Raw genomic sequence first — 20,509 nt, forward strand, 5'->3', positions numbered from 1 at the left:
AACATGGGCTCTAGGGGACCAAGTGGGAGTCCAAAAAATAGAGGACCTCTCACAAAGAATGCTCTGCCAGCAGTTCCCCTCATTTTTATTGAGGAAGGTGCTGCTCAACACACCTTGAATTCTACCCAGAAGTTTATTGGAAGTCGATGCAGATCACAAAGCACTGATCTACTGTGCTCCCAATATACAACCCCATTTAATAAACAGGTTGCAGCATTCTGCTTCATCTTCCAAATGGCCCCAAGGTATAATCCCACGTAGAAAGCTGTAAGGTGGTGGGTAGTTTTACTAATCAGGGAAAGGAAATAAGGCTCCTAGCATTAGTCCTTTTAAGGCCCATTACTCAGGGCTTGCTTTATTAACCACAGAACAGTCACAGAACCAAAGTCAACTGAAAAAAAACATTTGGCAATAATCCCCAGAGGCTTTCCTTATTCAGCCAGTGTGGAGGGGAGAAAACACACCTTTCCCCTTAGTTCCCCTTTGATCCAACGTCCTCTTATACTCTGCCCTGAGTAGTCATGTGACCAGCCATTCCTGTAAACCATTTACAGGCTCCTGCTCTGTGACAACTGGGGATATATTGTAATTATTAAAAGAGTATATCCCGCTCTATAGCTGTCAGATACTATATAGTAAATGCATATACAACACATTAAATGCACTGCAGCTTATGTCTCTTAACTAATCCTACTAATAGCCTCATATACACAATGAACAAGAGAGGTGGCATACTGCCTACTGCAACAGAGGAACAGTTGCCCATAGCTACTGTATGAGTTCTGTCACAGAGATAAGAATGGAGTCACTCAAGAGCATCTCTGCTAGCGTTCACAAGACAACTAACAAAATCTTTTACAGTCAACTGTAATAAAGGTTTCTGACATATCTAAAAATCAGCATGGGCCCTTTATCTTCATCCATTTCTAGGAGATCATTAACTAAAGCAATCACTGCAGTTTATACCTCATACCCAAGCCTATAACCAGATTAAACATGATTTAAAAATCTGAGGAATCAAAGAACAGCCAGAATTGCCTTGCCACAACCTTCTCAGTGACCTTTCCTAAAATCTGAGCTATGACACAGATCAATAGTCAGCCAAAAAAATCAACATTAAGAGTTAGTTTCCTGAGCACAGGCCTTACATAGTAGCTTCTTTAAGAGCTGCTGGTACTCTGCTCCATATATGATAATATTGACAATCTTGACCACCAGTAGCCTCTGTACTCTTCCACTGGCCTTCACCAGCAAGGACAAGGTTCTAATTTGTATGTTGTGGCATGAAGCTGACCCAACATCTCTAACTTCAACAAGCAATTTTGGTTGAAACTCAAGCAAACACAGTGTTTGTCCCCTCACAACACTGTTCTACGTCCATGGCAGAGGATAGCTCAGGCTGAATCTAAGCATTTTCAGTTGCAAAAAACATGAAAAATTTTCATAATGAGAAAAACAAACACCACAATAATTGAATGGAGACAGCAAGGATCCACCAAGCCACCAGCCACTCAGAACAATTCAGCTGTGCAAGACTTTGCAAATGATATGATGGATGTGAAGTATATTTCTTGCTTCCCGCATTGCACTCTTAACAACTCAGTATGAAGCAATCAGTCCGATTGGGCTCAAGACTTCCAGCATCAACACTAGCCAACTCCCATCTTCCGTTATCTGTCGCAAGTCATCTGTAAACCATAGTGACATGTGAGGACAAAGCCAGAACAGTCTGTACTTAAGGGTCACTGTAACAGTGGAGAATGAAAGATTGTCAATGGTTTGATAAGAGTTTATAATAGAGTGGTCTGTCAGAAGAACAGATTTATCCCTTACCACCACCTGGAAAACTCACTGGGGGTCCATGAACCTCTACAGGCAAAACCATCAAAACAGGTAAGATAGATGCATCCTAATCTCAAATTGAAGGAGATAAGGGTTGGTCCATCACAGGGGGTAATTATCCATCTCTCTAGTCTTACCTCTACCCCAGATCTAAACCACAAGAGCTGGAGTATGCCCTCTCTTATGAGTTTGCAACTACCTGCAAACTATAGAAAACAAGAAGACACCTATAGCCTAGGATAATACAACACAGCTTAGTACTTGAGAAAAGATTGCTCAAAGTGTTTTGCTGAAAGACCATTAATCATATTGACTTTGATTTAAAATAGAATCAACAGAGAAGACAAACTCATTTATATTTTGTGCCAACACATATTTGGCAGAGTAAACTTTGCTCAAAAGAAGATCCAGGCTGGAGAAAATGTAATCCTTAGCTTGAACTTCCTATTGTTATTTGGGGATTTTTCTAGCAAATATTTAGATACATTTGCGGCTATATAGCAGCTGACAGTTGACCTATTTGCTTAAACACTGAGTGATGTAGTTTCTTTTGAAAATGTTGAAAAATGCTTATACATCATACTATGCTGTTGGAAAAATAAAGCAAGTTTTTGATACAGGTGAAGTTATGACCATAGATATAAATCATCACAGTGACAGTTTTCCATACCTATTTCAAAATTAAGCATTAGGCGTAAAACAGTAAATGGCGGCAAATAAAAAAGATGAATGACTTGAAAGGAAATTTGATTAATTTAAACAGCTTGTTTGCAGGAAACATTCCCTCTCCCTCCCCTCTACGCACTTGTTTACTGAATACTTAGTACAGTATTTTAAATATCTGAGAAATAACGAGTAAGAAGAAAATCAGATGTGCCCACACAAAGTATTTAGTCTGTTATTAAATTTAAAAAGAAAGTTTTCCATTTCCATCTTAAATGAAACTGAAATTCACACTTTTAAAAAGGTGCAGTATTATTGCTTTTCTTGTATCACACTCTTTAGAGGCAATACAATGCTAACATCTCATGCTTTATGTTCACTGATTACATCAGCATGGAGACTATATTATTTTAATAAATTATTGAAATATTTTTTCCTAAGAGGCTCGTGTGGCACTTCACAAATCATGCTCCACTAGGGGATTGAGGACATGGACTTTAGAGACTCATGTGAAAGGGCATGGCTTAAGACAAAATACAGGCAAAGGGAGACTTAAAAAAAAATTAAGCCCATCCCTTTTTATGGTCTCTAGACCCAATGTCTAACTGTTGCTATTTTTATTGTCTCTAGATTTTAATCCTGGACTACTGCTTTGTTATTTTTTAAATTTAACTTGACTCCACACAACCGACAGTTACTAATATCCCTTCATCCCTCGGCTGCGATTTGTGGGTTTTAGGTCCTTTTTCATTAAGGTTGTTAATCCTTACCTATTTTCTCCTGAGTAGTTACTTTTAACCCTTAGTAACTACTGACAATTAATTTAAACCTCATCTGTTGTAGATTTTAATTTTCCCCCCTTTGGGACAGGAACCCCAGAATCTTATTATATTCCAATGTAAGACTGTAAAAGATACTAAAACTGAATAGCCCTACTGATTATGTCTACGGTCTAGATACATTACAATAACCATGTGAGGAAAACAATTTGGTAAAGACAAAATCTTTTCACCAACTACAAGATAACAAGAGATTCACATTTTCTTTTCATTTCAGATCTTTTGGTTGAGTACAGCATAGCTGCTTGGAGATGAAACTTTGAAGGCTGCTCACACACAGAGCACAAAGGCAAGTGAGCATAGAATAACAGACTATGAGTAGATATTAAATTATTTCAATAAAATTGTACCAACATCTTAAATTACGCTATTTTCAATACATAATATAGTCTTTTTCTGTTCAGTAAGTACAGAAGTAGGCAAAGCCATTTAGTTACCAGTTAGTAAATTGAAAGTTCGTGGGACAAGAGGCGTGAAAGGAACTACCTTACTTTGAAGATAGTAAACTTTTCTTCTATTCCCTTAAAAAGCAGATACATTCCTATTGACTCTTACCCAGAAGAATCTTCCTTGCATTCTCTCAGATCCTTGACTGCAGAACGTTATTACTAGTGAAAGTTATTGGTTTTGACCAAGTCTACAGCTTTGCGAGGAACAAACGTGGAGCGGGACATCTGTCTAGCCAGCCATATCAGCCAAATCAACCTTGGAAATCAGTGGGGTGACAACTGTCAGCATTTTACTGTCCTCACATCCAAGGGTTTTTTTTCCTCCAGTAACTACAAAAAATATCTTCCCAATGAAAATACGCACAAAGATATGTTTATACAGAACAACAAAATACAATGAATGAAGTTTGTTAGTGAAAATTACATTTCTCTCTGATACTTACCACACAATTTACACCCAGAATGGTTTAAAATGATGTGTTTATGCACTTCATAGAACAGATTATGAAGTACATAGATCACCTACTCCTGCATATTTGTGCATCTCTTCCTCTCCTTACCACCAAATGAAGTCTTTCCATACGCAATTCACCTATGTAGGTCTTTTCTAAAGAAAGTCAAGTATATTTATTCCAAACTTTACCCAATTAGCTACTTGCTTTCAGTGATGGTTTCACCTCCCTACCTTGCCAAGGCCTGGATCTTTGCTGCATGTCGCTCCTCATGCTCTGCTACTTTCCTTCTCAAGTTTTCAATTTCTTGCCTGAGTAGTGCAGAATGTTCCATCTCTCCATCAAGCAGGTTTCGCAGAGATCTGGAAAAAGGGAACTTCATCTGTTGTAACCAGGCAAATTCCCTGCGATTTACAGTGCTGTATATATAAAGCTGGGTGGGGCTCAACCTACAATCACTGGGGGAGGAGGGGGAGGAAATGGATGGGGTTCATCAGCAGTCCCTACATTTTTAAACCACATTAAGAATAAGTTACAAATAATTAAGTCACACTTTAAACAATAAAAATGCAGGACATTAAAAAAAGCCACTTGAAGAAAGTAAACTGCAATTTGTATGATTGTAGTATGTGTCTCAAACAATCCACCTGGAGAAAAGACCACACCTTCTTTATATTATTTCTATGCTTTTACTTATATGTTCCAAATAGACTGAGTAAGTACACCTCTACCCCGATATAACGCAACCCGACAAAACATGAATTCGGATATAAACGCAGCACTCCTGGGGGGGAGGAGGGGCGGAGCTGCACACTCCGGCAGATCAAAGCAAGTTCGATATAATGCGGTTTCACCTATAATGCAGTAAGATTTTTTGGCTCCCGAGGACAGCGTTATATCAGGGTAGAGGTGTACATAGCTGGGATAAGGAAGGTTTTTGCTTCTCTATTTCATTTTGTTATTAAAAATCTTTTTTAAAAGTTTAATTTTAAATTAGATAACATTTTTCATCCAAAAGAAATAGAAAAAGATTTACAAACTATACATTCACACAACTCTAGTATAATATATTTATATCCGGTGTGGTTTATACTTCTGGTGTGGCAGCTAACCGACATACAAGATGCTGTGTAACTGAGAAAAGAGGAGACATTCTGGCCCGAGGTACTAGGGCAAACCTGTTCTCTTATGAAAAGTATCCTGAGATCTTAAAATATTATTTTGACCACAGATTTAGTCTTTGTAAAAATATAGTTTAACAAAAATTCTCAGCTCAGTCAATTCAATGCAATTTTAATTCTAACGAAAGTTTGTTTGCTTGTAAATCATAGAAATCATAGACTGTAGGACTGGAAGGGACCTTGATAAAGTCATTAAGGGTACATCTACACTACAGGGGGGAGTCGATTTAAGATACGCAAATTCAGCTACGTGAATAGTGTAGCTGAATTCGACGTATCGCAGCCGACTTACCCCGTTGTGAGGACGGCGGCAAAATCGACTTCTGCGGCTTTCTGTCGGCGGCGCTTACTACCACCTCCGCTGGTGGAGTAAGAGCGCCGATTCGGGGATCGATTGTCGCGTCCCAACGGGACGCGATAAATCAATCCCCGAGAGGTCGATTTCTACCCGCCGATTCAGGTGGGTAGTATAGACCTAGCCTCAGTCCAGTCCCCTGAACTGAGACAGGACTAAGAATTATCTAGATTAGACTATCCCCTACAGTTGTTTGTCAAACCTGTTCTTAAAATCCTCCAGTGACGGAGATTCCACAACTTCCTTAAGTAATTTGGCCCAGAGCAGAATGACCCTAACAGTTAGGAAGGTTTTTCCAATGTCTAACCTAAATCTCCCTTGCTGCCATTTAAGCTCATTCCTTCTTGTCCTGTCCTCAGTGGCTCTGAAGAACAGTTTGTCACCCTTCACTTTATAACAATCTTTTAGTACTTGAAGATTTATGTCCCCCATCAGTCTTCTCTTCTTCAGACTAAACAATCCCATTTTTTTCAATCTTTCCTTGTAGGACATGTTTTCTAGACCTTTAATCATTTTTGTTGCTCTCCTCTGGACTTTCTCCTATTTGCCCACATCTTTTCCCAAGTGTGGTGTCCATAACTGGACACAGTACTCCAGTTAAGGCCTTATCAGCACTGAGTAGAATGAAAGAATTAGTTCTTGTGTCTTGCTTACAAAACTCCTGCTAATACATACCAGAATGATGTTCGTTTTTTGCAACAGTATTACACGGACGACTCATATTTACTTTGTGATCCACTATAACCTCCAGATCTTTTTCTGCAGTTCTTTTTCTGAGGCATTTTGTATTTGTGCATTAGATTATTCCTTCCTAATTACAGTACTTTGCATTTGTCCTCATTGAATTTTATGCTATTAATTTCACACCACTTTTCCAGTTTGTCAAGATCATTTTGAATTCTAATCCTGTCCTCCAAAGCATTTGCAACCCAGCTTGGTATCAACCGCAAACTTTATAAGTGTAAGCGTCATGTCATTTTCCAAATCATTTATGAAGTTATTGAATAGAACCGGACCCAGGACAGATCCCTGCAGGACCCCATTCAATACGCTTTTCCAGCTTCACAGTGAATCATTGATTATTACTCTGAGTAGATAACAGTTACATATCCACCTTATATTAGGTTATAGAAACACTGCCGCATTTTGCTTGTTAAGTTGCACAAAAGGAATACAAGCACCAAGCAGAAGATAACTGCTTTAATAGCAATTTTTCCTACATGTAAAGGAGCTAAGTGACAAAAACATAAATATTATGAAATTATACATGGCATCCAGTGTAGAAATAGAAAGTTACCTGTTCTGTTCTTCGAGCTCATCCTTTCTGTTCATCATGGCCACAATAGCTTGCCGAAGTTCATCTGAGAAGGGAAGAAAATATAAATGAACTATGCATCCTTTTATCATTTCAGATCAAAAGGTCATAAGTACTATGGCCCCAATTCAGCAAAGCACTTAAGTATGTGCTTACATTTCATCAACTTAAGTGATCTTTTAAGAAGTGGTATAACTTGACACCTGCAGTATGCAATAGTATACCTTATTTAGTATTGTAAATCAGTCTGCATGAGGCTGTAACTCTAATTTTAACAATGCAGTCTACTTCACTGCAGCTGCTGTCTTCTGACACTGCCACGTACAACACCTTAAAATAAGTTAATGTTTTCAATGTATGTAGACGAACGAGCCGAACTGTCATAGCTTACTATCTTTACTTCACTCAACCTCTCAGCTGAACATTCTGACAAAGGAGATCTGCCTTGACAAGATAACTCCTCTTTCCCTAGTTTCTGAGGGAGACTTACGGGCACATCAAGTTACCAGAAATAAACTAATCAAGAGTCTCTCACTTTCTTGTTGATCAAAACTAAAAAAAAAAAAAAAAAAAAGTTTAATTAGTACAGAGTAAGTCCCTTTTAAAACCAGCTTTACTTGTTCCATAACTCAATCCCCGCCTTCTTGATGACACTGGAGTGTCTGTATTTTTTAACTAATTGAGAATTCTCTTGGGGGAACAAAGGAAAGGACAAATATGAGTCAGAAAATCCAATGACATCACATCAAGTTTTTAGGGTGAAATTTTACACTGCTGTGCGAAATTACTAAACTATATGCAATAAATTCCTTCTGCACAAAATTGAGAAATGCTAGATCTGAAGACCACTCACATCATTATTCTAGATATTCTAGATATTTCATACTGCACAAGAAAAACTTATTAAATGGACACATAAAATGGCAATTACACTAATGACGTTTTGATTTTTACTTATGAAACCATCATTCAGAGTGAGAAAATTCAGCCATCAGTAACTAACTTGGCAGAAGGTGGTGGCAGATTCGGGGACCCACATAAGTTCACCTCATGCAAAAATTTTCAGAAGCACCTAAGGGTATGTCTACACTGCAATGTAACACCAGGGTTAGTGGAACTCAAGTCAGCAGCCCCTGGATTTGAGAACTCAGAGCTTGAGCATCTACACTGATTGCCAATGATAGGTTAACAATTTTTTAAACAACATCCAAACCTGGGGTTCCAGCATCCACACTACAATACACAGACCCAGGTCCAACTAGCTGTTGGACTTCCCAGTGGCCTCTTGAAATGTGGCTGCTCTAGCCCTTTCTTTGTGGTGCAATGTGGGAAAACTTGACTATCCACGCCGCACATTACAGGAAGTTTAAACACTCTGCCAACACATTCTGCCGAGTAGTCATTTTGGTCTGCACAGTTCCAGCAACTGGAGCCAGTAACATGGAGGACATTTCAAGAACTTTTATTGCTTGGGCTCTCGCTCCTGTTTCAGGACATGGGTAGCTAAATTTCCATGAAAACGCTGGTGGGCGGTTTGGCAACATTTTCTGACCCACCAAAGGCACGTGACAGAGCTAATGATGGAGCAGGATGACGATAACACAGACATGACAGACTCAAACTGGCTGATGCTGCTCATGACACTCAGCATAGCCATTGTTGACTCCTATATTGTCTGGTGCTTCTGGAGCAGGGCTACTAGCACAGAATGTTGGGACCACATCACCATCCAAACTTGGATTACCAGCACGAGTTCCATCACTTTTGCCTGAAGACAGTCATTTTTCTGGAGCTTTGTGAGCAGCTTACCCTGACTGTCCAGCATAAAGAAACACATGAAGGCAGCCTTGCCAGTCCAGAAGTGAGTTGCTATAACCATCTGGAAGCCGTCTACCCAGGCTGCTACAGGTCGGTTGCCAACAGTTTAGTGCTGGAAAGTTGACTGTGGGGGTAAAGTGGTGGTGGAGGTTTCTGAGGCAATCAGGTGTGTGGTTTATCTCAAAGTGGCGGGTGTAAAAGATATTCCTGAAGTAACGGTTGGCTTTGAGAGAATGGGGTTTCCTAATTGCATCAAGCCCATTGATGGAACCTATGTGCCCACATTTTGCTTCTCCTCAAGGAGCACGAGTACGTAAACCACAAAGGAAACTACACCACAGTTATGTAGATCCTCCTGGACTATAAAAGCCTATTTATGAATGTCAATATGGGCTGCACTGGAAAAGTTCACAATGCCAGGGTTTTCCAATGACCTGGAGTCTTCATTCATTGACATGCTGGGACTCTATTCCCACCACATGGCATTGTCATAAGCAGAGTTATCTTCCCACTGTTACTCTGGGTGACCCCACATATTCCATTTTGCCTTGGCTTATGAAACTTTACTTTGACTTCAGAATCCCTGACAAAAGAAGGTTTAATTACTTTCTCCTCAAGTGTACAATGATAGTTGAATGTGTGTTTGGCAGATTGAAATCCTGCTGGCGATGTTTACAGACCCATTTAGATTCCAGTGTCATCAATGGGTGTCTGCATTACTGTGCTCTTCACAATCTTTGTGAAACCAGAGGAGAGCCATTTCCCCCTGAATGGACTGTAACAATGAGGGGCTGCTGAATCAGTATACTCAGCCAGAAAGTATATAATAATAATAATTATTATAATTAATGGAGATATCCTATCTCCTAGAACTGGAAGGGACCTTGAAAGGTCATTGAGTCCAGCCCCCTGCCTTCACTAGCAGGACCAAGTACTGATTTTGCCCCAGATCCCTAAGTGGCCCCCTCAAGGACTGAACTTACAACCCTGGGTTTAGCAGGCCAATGCTCAAACCACTGAGCTATCCCTCTCCCCTGCTAGAGCTGAATGCACCTGGGCAACAGAAGTCAGGGATGCTTTTTTATAACTGAATTACTAAAGAGTTTTTGCATACACCCCCCCAAGTTATCCCTGATCATGTGTTCACCTTTATAATTTGAAATACACATTATATGATATGTTGCAGTGATGACAATAAAATTTCTTTTTCAAATAAAATCTTTATTTTTTTTTACACATGTATTGGAAAAGTACAATATTAAACCACTGCCTGGCAGGCCAGCTGCTACTAGCATACCAGAAGCTTTAAAAGTAACCAAGAACAAAGTGCATAAAGAAGTGCAAACAGTTCAACTATGTACAAGACAATCCCGCCCCAACTACTGCATGTCTCCTGACCCCTCATTCTTCTTTCCCTTCCTTCCACGTTTGCCTTGCACTTGGCGCCAGGCCAGGGGAGTGGAGGCATCCACTGGGGTCGGGTTTAGCACTGAGGACTCCATGGGGCACATTTGCCCTATCCAGCAATTCAGATGGGCCACCCAGCCATGGAGTTGTCCAAGCTGTTCCCGGAATGCCGGTCAGGGTAACCCAGAGGGGATGCAGCCTGTGGTGCTGGCACAGCAGGAGCCTGCACTCTTGCAGCCATTAGAGACAGCAGCCATTCAAACAGTTCTTTTTATTGTGCTCTATCTTCCTCCCTTTACCATCTTTCCTATTCCAGGAACTGTAAAGAGAGTACCTGCTCCCTGCCACTACCATATCCTCAAGCTGCAAAGCCAGACTGAGTCCTTCTACTTGCCTCTCAGCATGTCTTTCCTCTTGCAACAAGTCCCCTTTCCTTTGATACTCAACCTGCTTCTTGGCCCTGTCCAGAAGTTCAACCATAAGTTCACCATGAAAACGTCTCCTCTTGGAATGATCCACAAAGGTCTGGTGAGCCAGACTTCTGCAACATGGGTGAGCTACAGAGGTATTGCAGCCTTTAAAGGTCAAGGGGCCTGCAATAGGACATGACACAGGTTATTGTCTCAAATAGCCAGTGTCGGAAAAACAGAAATAAAACCATTTTGGAATTTCAAGGACAGAAAATGTTACTTTTTAAACTGAACTTCAATATATTGTGAGAGGGCTGCTTCACACCACAGAAGCTCCCTGGACAGAGCTGGGTTAATTGCAGTAAAAGTGCTGAGAGACTGACAAGTTAAAAATCACAATTTTTTTCCCGCACCCCCAAAAATTGGAGTTTGGCAGGAGGTCAGTGGCCATGCTGTACTACTTAAGCCTTCTCTATCATTTTAGGCATCACACATTTTGGAGGACATAACAGTTCTTGGGGTGCCCAACTGGCAAAGAACAGTGTTACTCCAAGCTGCTGGTGCAAAACCGGCACGTATGCAACCAACATATTTAACTGTATGATGATTGAACAGCATATCTACAAGTGGCATGGGCAGGTGAGCCACCAAGGTAGCCCTGAAAAAACACCCTTCCCTGAAATCTGAATACCTTTCTGGAGTTCCTACTAAGGGAAAAGTTTGCAGCTATCAGCACCCGAGATTGGTTCACAATTAATGACAGATCCAACAAAATGCTGTGTTAGCTTTCATATGGCTTAGTACCTCCCCATCTCTTCCAATATAGCCTTTTAAGGACTGCATGGAAACACACACAGCCCCACCAGCATCCCTCTTCTCTCCCTGGCAAATTTCTGGGCTGAATTCAAATCCCCAGTAGTAGCTGGGGCTACTGATTTAGTCACCCATGGAATGCGTGAACTACATTAACAGAAATGTATTACATTCACAAATGGACTGAATTTGAACTTCTTCCCCCACTCCACCCCATGCCATTCAGTCTTTTCAGGTGGCTCAGATACCCTGTTGGGTTGATGCCAAGCAGCGTACATTAAGGGGAGGTTCTTATTTTAACAAACCAGAATGTGCTAGCAAAAACATGTACCTTCCTTTTCTTTAACATGCTTGTTTTACAGTTTAGGTTCCCCAGTCTCCATTTTTTATTCCACTTGGTGGGGGTGGGGGAAGAGGGACACCAAGGTGTTGGCATGCAATCTGCCATTAGCAGATACACGCTACTATCTGGGTCTTGTAGCATTTGCACTGGTTATTGAATGGAAATCACTCCCATTCCTATATTAATAAACACAAAAATGAAGCCAGAAACTTACCAGGCTCCAGGGAAGCTTCTCCCTCTTCCACTTCTGCTGTCAGTTCTGTGGAGGACTTTTCCTTGGGGGAGGGGGGAAGGGGACATCAAAAACTTCTCGAAGTACAGCCCCAGAATGTGCTGCAACTGCTCCTGCGACAAAGTCTCCTCTAGGACCGGTTTCATCAGCAAAGTCACTTTATTTGCCTCATTTGGTACCTGCTCCTGGCTCCCACTGATTCCCATGCTGGCTTCTGGGGCCAGCAGGGTGCACTCCTAGCTAACCAAGTCGTCATGCACCACTGCTGACTCAGTGCTCAGCACAATCCCCCAGTAGCCAGTCAAATTTATCATAAAACAGGCCCAATGTTGGCAAGTTGCCAGAGGGGCGATTGTGGTCCCTGGTTTTTTAGTACTCCATCTTGCCCTGCTTAATCTATTTCATATGCTGATCACTGATCCAATAAATTTCCAATATCACCAGCTTCTTCGCTATTTGCTGGTATGTGGGGTCTTTCCTACCACTTCTTACTAAAGTCAATTGTTTTGCTGGCCTCGCACCAGAGATTAGCCAAAATCTGGCTGTGCTCCCGCAACCATGATGCAGCACACTTTCTAAAGAACTTCTTCTGGTTGGTATCTATTGCAAATGCCGAAGGTTCTCCTAACATGAGTTTGCAGCTTGGCAGTCAGAATAAAATGGAAGGTGTACATACAAGTTGCTGTATTAAAACAAGGTGGGGTGTTTCCATTTCCCTGGAGTTGAATGGCGATTCTTGGGAGACAGAGGACCAAGGAAATAAGCCCATGGAATTGTGGGATACTTCTGGCAGACTCCAAGAACCAGAGTCCAGAGGGGGGCTGCTTCTACACTGCCGAAGAATAGGGCTCGAACCCTGAGTCCTGCCTTGACTCAGGCTTGAAACCTCCACCTTCACAGGGTTTTAGGACCTGGGTCCAAGCCCAAGTCCAAGAGATTTGTGTGTAGAAGGAAGAGGGGCTAGAGTTTAAGCCTGAGTCTGACCCTCGGCTTACACTGCAGCATAGATGTACTCTAAGGGCATGTCTACACTGCAATTAAAAAACCTGTGGCTGACCCCTGCCAGTTGACTTGGGCTAAAGGGTATTTAATTGCGGGGTAGACACTCATGCTTGGGCTGGAGCCTGGGCTCTGGGATCCGCCCACCTCGCAGGGTCCCACAATTAAACAGCCCCTTAGCCCCAGTCAGCTGCCATGGCTATACACTGCAGTGTAGACATACCCTAAGTGACTTAGGAAGTTATATCCTATTTTCAAAAGTGACTTAGGCACTTCACAGCTTTTTAAAATTTTAACCAATCTGGAAAGTGAAAACATCTGCTGGGAATTGAAAGCTAGATTGACTCAAGAAAAAAATCACAACAGATGTCTCTCAACTCATTAAAATATGGGACAAGGCAGAAAACAGAAATAGTTTGAAGGAGTTTTAAAGAAAAGGAATTTGTCTACACCCACAAAATCTGACATAACCAACTATAGTCCAATCTTATTACCTTTATGGGATCCAAACTTTTTGATATAAAGCTACATTCTATTATTAAAAGCTGCAGAGTAAAGCATATAGAGAAAGAGCTAACCTTTAAAGAGGGTCAGCTTCTGAAACCTTTACTCACATTGGATAGTACCTTACTCAGCAGGCAGTCACTCAGTTACAAAATAGTCACTTCAGTGGTACTACCTGTGGAGAAAGGTACTACCCAACATGAGTAAATGTTTCAAAATTTGTCCCTAAATGGTTAAACATTCATACAGAATCAACTCTACTCTTGCCTTTATGATTTAAGCTCAGAAGGTCTATTTAAAAGCCAAAATCCAAATGAAATTGTGTGGATTATACCTCTTTCCATTATGATTTGTTTTAATTTTTAACTCGAAAGACACCACTATAGAGCAAATAATCAATTTCAGCAAACACAAAGAATTACTTTACATTTATTTTTTCTAAATTAAAATACTATATTAGCTTTGCAATTGAAGTGTCAAACCACAAATCCTATCTTATCAATATGCAATGCACATCCCATCTGTTTATTTTTCTTACCACAATATAGTCCAGGCTCCATTTTTTAACTAAGATATGAAAGCAAAGTTTAAAGGTTTTGTTTTCCAAACTGACCTTGTCTAAGAAGATGAATCTATTTTCTCTCTGGACAATCACTTTTGCATGTTTCTATCAAGTATCGGCCTTCAAAATATTATTAATCCGCAAAAGGATACAAAATATGCCTAAATTATAGGTTGCACTCACAGCAATGCCTATCGTTAAGGTTGCTTAATACTTTCCATTACAAGAAGACAGTTCAGAAATGCAAGAATTAAGGTTGCTTGTGAAATAAAAAATTTTTCTGGACCATTTCTGAGTATACATTATGAGACATTACCTGATCACGTACTATTTTTTCGACAGGGCCTGTCTCATTGCCTATGCTCCTTTTTAATTACTTACTTACTTACTCTCTCTCTCACACACACACACACACTATTGTTTGGGGAGGATGCAAGGTGGAGCGTATATATTTAAATTATGCTCTCCTTACCCCTCAAACAATGCTTTCTAAGACATGGGTTGGAACTTTTTTTTTTTTTACATTACTACAACTTCCAGTCAGAATGTCAATTAGCTACTAATATGGACAGGGCTGGGGGAGAATAAGAAGATTTACTACTTATTTCTGAATACTCTGAAATAATATTTATTCTCATATCTGCATTCTTGTTTACATTAGTTTTTCAGCGGCTTTAAGATCCAACTGCGAAGCACTAATCTTGTCCATATTACGCACAATGCAGTAACAGGAAAGGCAGAAACATTTATGTATTTATAAATAAGTTCAAAGCTAGCCTAATAAATTATCTCCATAATAAATTACCCTAAAAAAATTCGATTTAAAAGATCTTTGTCTAAATCACTACATTTAGTGAGGCAGCTTCATCTGTCTTCACCTGTAATCTCATTGAAAAGCCTATAGCTCTGTAGGCTTCAGCTCTGCCTATGGTAGTTTGTTCACATACTCTGAGCTTTGAAATAGTAATACAACGTTTTAAGTGATCCAACAAATTACCACATTTTAGTAATAAAACCTTTCTGGTACACTACTTAAATATTTATAGAAAAAAGCAGTAAGCCTTCAGATTTCTGTACTATTCACTTTTCTAATTCAATTTATAAAATGACAATTTTCCCTAAAGATGTAGTTCGGTTTCATGTAGCTAAGCACAAAGAGCTTCTAAACCCTGTACACACTAGGTGCCGGTTAATCAGCTGGTTTCTAATCATGTAAAAGGAGCAGAACTACCGTGCTAACTACAAATGTAACACTGTTTTACAGTTTCACTGTAAATGTAAATTGGGATTTTTCTGGGAACTGCTCTATTTCTTCATGGCAAATATTAATGCAAATTTTCATATCATCAGCTTCTCTGAATGACTCAACCTTCATACCCAAAAGGAAAAATGATCTAAATGAACAAGTTGTAATTACAAGACTATAGGTAGATAGAAATATTTTCTTATTATTGTTGTTTTTATTAGTGGTGCCTAGAGACCCCCTATCAGGGATCAAGGCTCCACTGTCACAGGCACTGTACAGATGTGACGTAAAAAGACAAGTCAGACATCAAAGGAGTTTACAATCTTAGTTTATGATAAAATGCAAAAATCACACAAAACAAATAGAAGGCAGAAGGAGAAAACAAAAGGGGAGGAACAGGTAAAGGAAATGAGCAAGTTTTGCACAGTAAGCAGTTGTCACAGCTCACCAGCTATCTCAATCTGTTTAGAATATGTACATGAACATATTTTTCAAGCAACATTTCTCGGACTTAGCATTTGGGGTCGTAAATGGGAAGCCTACTCACTCTGCCATCCACTAATGGTAAAGTATAACAGACTTAAATTCGTTTTTTTTTTTTTTTTTTTAACTCCATTCTCTAATCTAAGAACTGAACACTGCAAGTGAATCTTGAGAACTAAAACTGCAAACATCAGAATCATGTTTCACCCCTTGGAGAGCAGATACAGCAAAAGAAGCTCAACTACGGTGATAATGTTCTTTTAAATGGAGATAGGGATAAGCACAGCCCCCACAACAGACAATCCCGTTATATCCAATAAATGCTTTTAAATAGTTTTATCAGGAAAAAACCTGAAAAATGATCATATTGAGGTTGTATTATTGAAGATTTCTACTGATCTTCCATGAAATATGATCTGCAACCATTCTTACTGGACCACAAAATGGCCAATAAAATCCAGTATCAGATAAATAATTGCAAAAACTAGATATGCCATTTCCAAAATTTGACTACTTTTGATCCCATATAAAATAATGCAATAATCTTAGCAAAACATTTCCCTTTAACCCATAACACAGATGTATCGTTTCAGTATCTTGAATGTCTCAATATCCTTACCAATACATGTGTTGTTTGTGCCACTTGCAATAGCAAGAAAAATAATATCCGGATATTAAGAGTCATAAAGACAGCCATCATCCTAAGAATCATTGTCAGTAAGGTACACATTAGTCTAAGGGACTAGCAACTCTTATTGAGGGGGAGATCAAATCTACTGAAATGTGGTGTCCATATAAAACCCTTTTCTCTAAGGATTCCAATACCTTTACTTTTCCACAAACGTACGTCCCTCTTACTTGGTTTTAGTTTCTCTCACACAGCTAAGTTGGTCATTTGGATTTTATTTTTTTATACCAAGTACTAAAGTTTGCCAAATGAAGCTAAATAAATTATCTTACATATTTCACTTATTTTAGTCTATCCCTGCATTTTAAATTAAAAAATAACACTTATTAAATACAATACTTTTTCAAAAGCTGCCCTTTTTAAAAACGAAAATATCTCCCTATTTAAAGTAAAGGGAAGAATGGGTGCGAAATGCAGTTTAATTCGTTTTCACAAATTACAAACATGATTCATTATGTCACACCTTTTCCCTTTCTGTTAATTCCGTTTACTGAACAGCCATGCAGTTTCAAACTGGGATGTCAATCAAAATGGTGCAGTGCAGATTTAATCTTCAGTCAATCTATGTGAAGAGACCCCTTCACCTTTATTAGAAGTTATAGAGACTTATATGCGGAGCATAAAAATTATAAATGAATCCTAATTTAGAATATTGCATTCTAGTTTCTGAGAATAAGGGGGGGGGGGGGGAAGAGCTGGGTGCAGCCAGCAAAGTTGAAGCACACTTTTATTCTGTGTGCGCTATGAAGAAATAATAATTTGGACACTGATCTTCGTTTAGCGTTAAAAATAGCATTCCAAAAGTGCAGCCAATCACAATTATGCATCTAGGGAATTTCTTTTTAAATATACAATTATATAAGTTTTACGTGGCTAAAAGTTTTCCTAAATGGATTTTAAACATGGTTAGGCTTGCAAACAAGCAGTCACGCCCAATTAGAAGAAAAAGAAAAAACAGCAATTATGGGAGCATGAGTAACTTGTGCAAGACACCCAGAAAAATACAATATAAAGAAATGACTGTGTATTGCACTCATCAATCAATAGGTCTCTTGGTAATCGTTAACTTCCAGATTCACTATTTCATTGCTAATATAGAATACAGCAAAAATTTGGGGATCTTTTGAAAAATGTTTTCCTCTAAAAATTATTACAATTTTGTGGAAAAAAACAGAAGTCTTATTCATCAGATTCATTTCAGAAAACTAAATAGATATTAGCTGTCTAAGGACAAAACAATTTAAGGGAAATTGGTTTAATAATTCATAACTTCAATGTATTAAATAATGTTGGAAGGCAGGTCCTAAGTTTAACTTTAGGAGAGTGCTTGTCTTAATTCATCCCTCTCAATCAACAAATGAACCCACAGTACCAACACACAGTACACCACTCTGGGTTATCCTATAGGCCACACATAGTCACTTAAATGTCATTGTACAAACAGGCCATCTTTTGTCCTGAAAGCTTGAACCTTCCTAAATCTAAGCACCCTTTAGCTCTTAATGGTTGGCTTTTCTCAGGCTGTTGCAGAAGGGTAACCAATTTGCTGAACAAACTTACCAGGGTTGGAGGCCACAGACCCCCTCACAAGGGTTACATATTTAAATAAAAAAAAAAAAAAAAAAGAGTAGGTCTAAAAGCTGTGAGGCATGAGTATACAGAAAAAGGAAACCTAAACACAGCATATGTTACAGGAAATTAGTGACTTGGTGTGCCCTGTGTCTTCCATAGTATTCAACCAAGGACTAGAATAAGAGTGGGGGAAAGAAATCAGAACACTGCCTTTATGGCCACCATGATGACCAATACACAGGTATAGATATACCCAGTCACCAGGCACCCAGTCAAAGTGGCCAGAATGTCACCACTGCATATTTGCCCCCTTTTTCCTGACTCTCCCAACAGACATAAAGGAAGTCAGCATTTTAGTCCAACACAGAAGAAGGTCTATGTATTAAGCCATGTACAATCAAGGAAACTGCACCTCCTTCTCTGTCCTTCCCTTCTCAATGCTAAGCAAACCAAGCTCAGCTGCAAAACGTAACCAAATTACAAAATTGTAACTACACATGAAATTAAGGTTACCGTATTCTTTGACTCCATTTTAACCAACCTTGAGGTTTGTGTTCACTGTCAAGCCCACTTGAAATAGAGCTAGAGCAGATTCCCAAATTTTTTAGTATTGCAGCTTCCTTACAGATATTTTAAAACTTGGTGGTTCCCCACAAACAAATACCTTTCTTTTTAACCAATTCAGGACACTAGATTCAAGAGGGACATCAGAGTTTGGACATTTTTGCAACTTTATACAATCACATACACAGTTTAATTACATAATATGATCTAGGCTTTTTAAGTTATATTTTGAAAACATGGATTATTCTGATGTTCAGACACTAAAATTTTAGTGAGAAGAATGGACCTGCTTTAAATTGCATAGGTTGGTTGACTCTCTCATAGCACCAGAGGTAAATCATTTTCCAGGTCTGAAAGCACTACTTCCATGGCTTCATCACTGAATTCTTTGTATTCTCCTTTAACAGAAACCCAGAATTCCTGGTTCATCAGATTTGAACACTTGGTCTTCAGCACATGATCATTTGACAATTCTAAGAGATTTTCTTGAGCCAAAATATTTAAGGTTGGAATGGAGTAAACTCTTACTGAGAACGCATTCTGAATCTAATTGGTATCTGGAGATTCATGTTCAACTACAGGAAAATATTCATCAGAATGGAAATAACATACAAACAAGTTAATATTTGGACTTTAATAATATTTTGATCACTTTCACTCTCTTGTTTAAAGTCTGATAACACGCTGAAAAGAGAGTTAACTCCAAAGACAAAGCTGCTTCTTCAATCTCCCGATTTTCTCTTTCATATCTGTATGTATTCCTTCCTTGAAATGTTAGGTTCAGTCCATTCAATTTGCTGAATACAACCAACAAGTAAGCTAACATAGTCAAGTATTTCACATTAAACATGTAATCTGCCAGGTCTGTTTTCCCAAGGAGGAAAATTTTGATTTCATCATCCAATTTGAAGTCACTTTCCCATGTGACAACCACCTGACTTCACAGTGAAACTGAAATTGAATATGGTCAAAGCCCATCTGACAGAAACCAAGGCATGAAGGGTCAGACTTTTGGTCAGTGCAGTGGCAGTCAAACCTAGTGGATCCCCAGGAGGGAATTGCCATTGTAGGCAATTGCCGAAGCAGGCAGGAGAGCACCAATGGGTCACTCCTGTGGCACAGGCTCCCCTTTCCCTCATTCCTCACGCTACAAACCCCTGCCAGGCTGGACAAGAACAGCCTGGCTTTCCCCCACCCCCAAACCCTTACCCTCTCTCCTGGCTTGAGGTTTCCTGACTATTCTTGGTGCCAAGAGAAGCTGTTGTGGGTTCTGGTAAAAAGGCACAGCAGGCAGAATGGGACCCGAGTAGTGGTGGGACTCCCTCCCAGCAAGAGGACCACTCTGCCCCGCACATTCTTTACCCCTCCTTGGCGACTTAAGACTTCCTACCATTCTCTGGGACCACAAGGAACTGCATGGATTCTGGCAGGAATCTTTACCCCTCCCTGCAGTCTTGAGGCTTCCCATCAGGGAGCTCCCATGGCTTCTGGCAGGCAGAATAGGACCCAGGTGCTGGCCCCGTTCCCAACCACATGAGATGCATGCACAGTAGTGCATGTCCAGGCCTGATTGCTGTGGGTGCAACGGAAGCACAGCTACAGCTGCCCCGGTTTCTCTTTCATAGAAGAAACAAAGATGGCACATCAATTAATTTGTTCCCCAAACACTTGGGGCTCCCTCATGAATCCTTCATGGCTCTCTGAGGAAGCCATGCCTCACAGTTTAGGAAGCACTGAGCTAGAGGGCAGATGCTTTAAGATGCAGATGCTTT

General features: G+C 39.7%; 1 protein-coding gene across 4 annotated transcripts in view; it reads right to left on the minus strand.

Annotated features, from left to right (window-relative positions):
• Positions 1 to 20,509, minus strand: part of SNX29 (sorting nexin 29) — a 490,357-nt gene that overhangs the window by 389,271 nt on the left and 80,577 nt on the right. For all 4 annotated transcript variants that reach the window (XM_054042042.1, XM_054042043.1, XM_054042041.1 and 1 more), the window contains 2 exons: positions 7,079 to 7,142; positions 4,479 to 4,607 (listed from right to left, as the gene is read on the minus strand). In XM_054042042.1, coding sequence (XP_053898017.1) covers positions 4,479 to 4,607; positions 7,079 to 7,142 — 193 coding nt within the window. The remainder of the gene's footprint in view (positions 1 to 4,478; positions 4,608 to 7,078; positions 7,143 to 20,509) is intronic.

The sequence above is a fragment of the Malaclemys terrapin genome, chromosome 10 (genome assembly GCF_027887155.1).
Source record: "Malaclemys terrapin pileata isolate rMalTer1 chromosome 10, rMalTer1.hap1, whole genome shotgun sequence".
Classification (NCBI taxonomy): domain Eukaryota; kingdom Metazoa; phylum Chordata; order Testudines; family Emydidae; genus Malaclemys; species Malaclemys terrapin.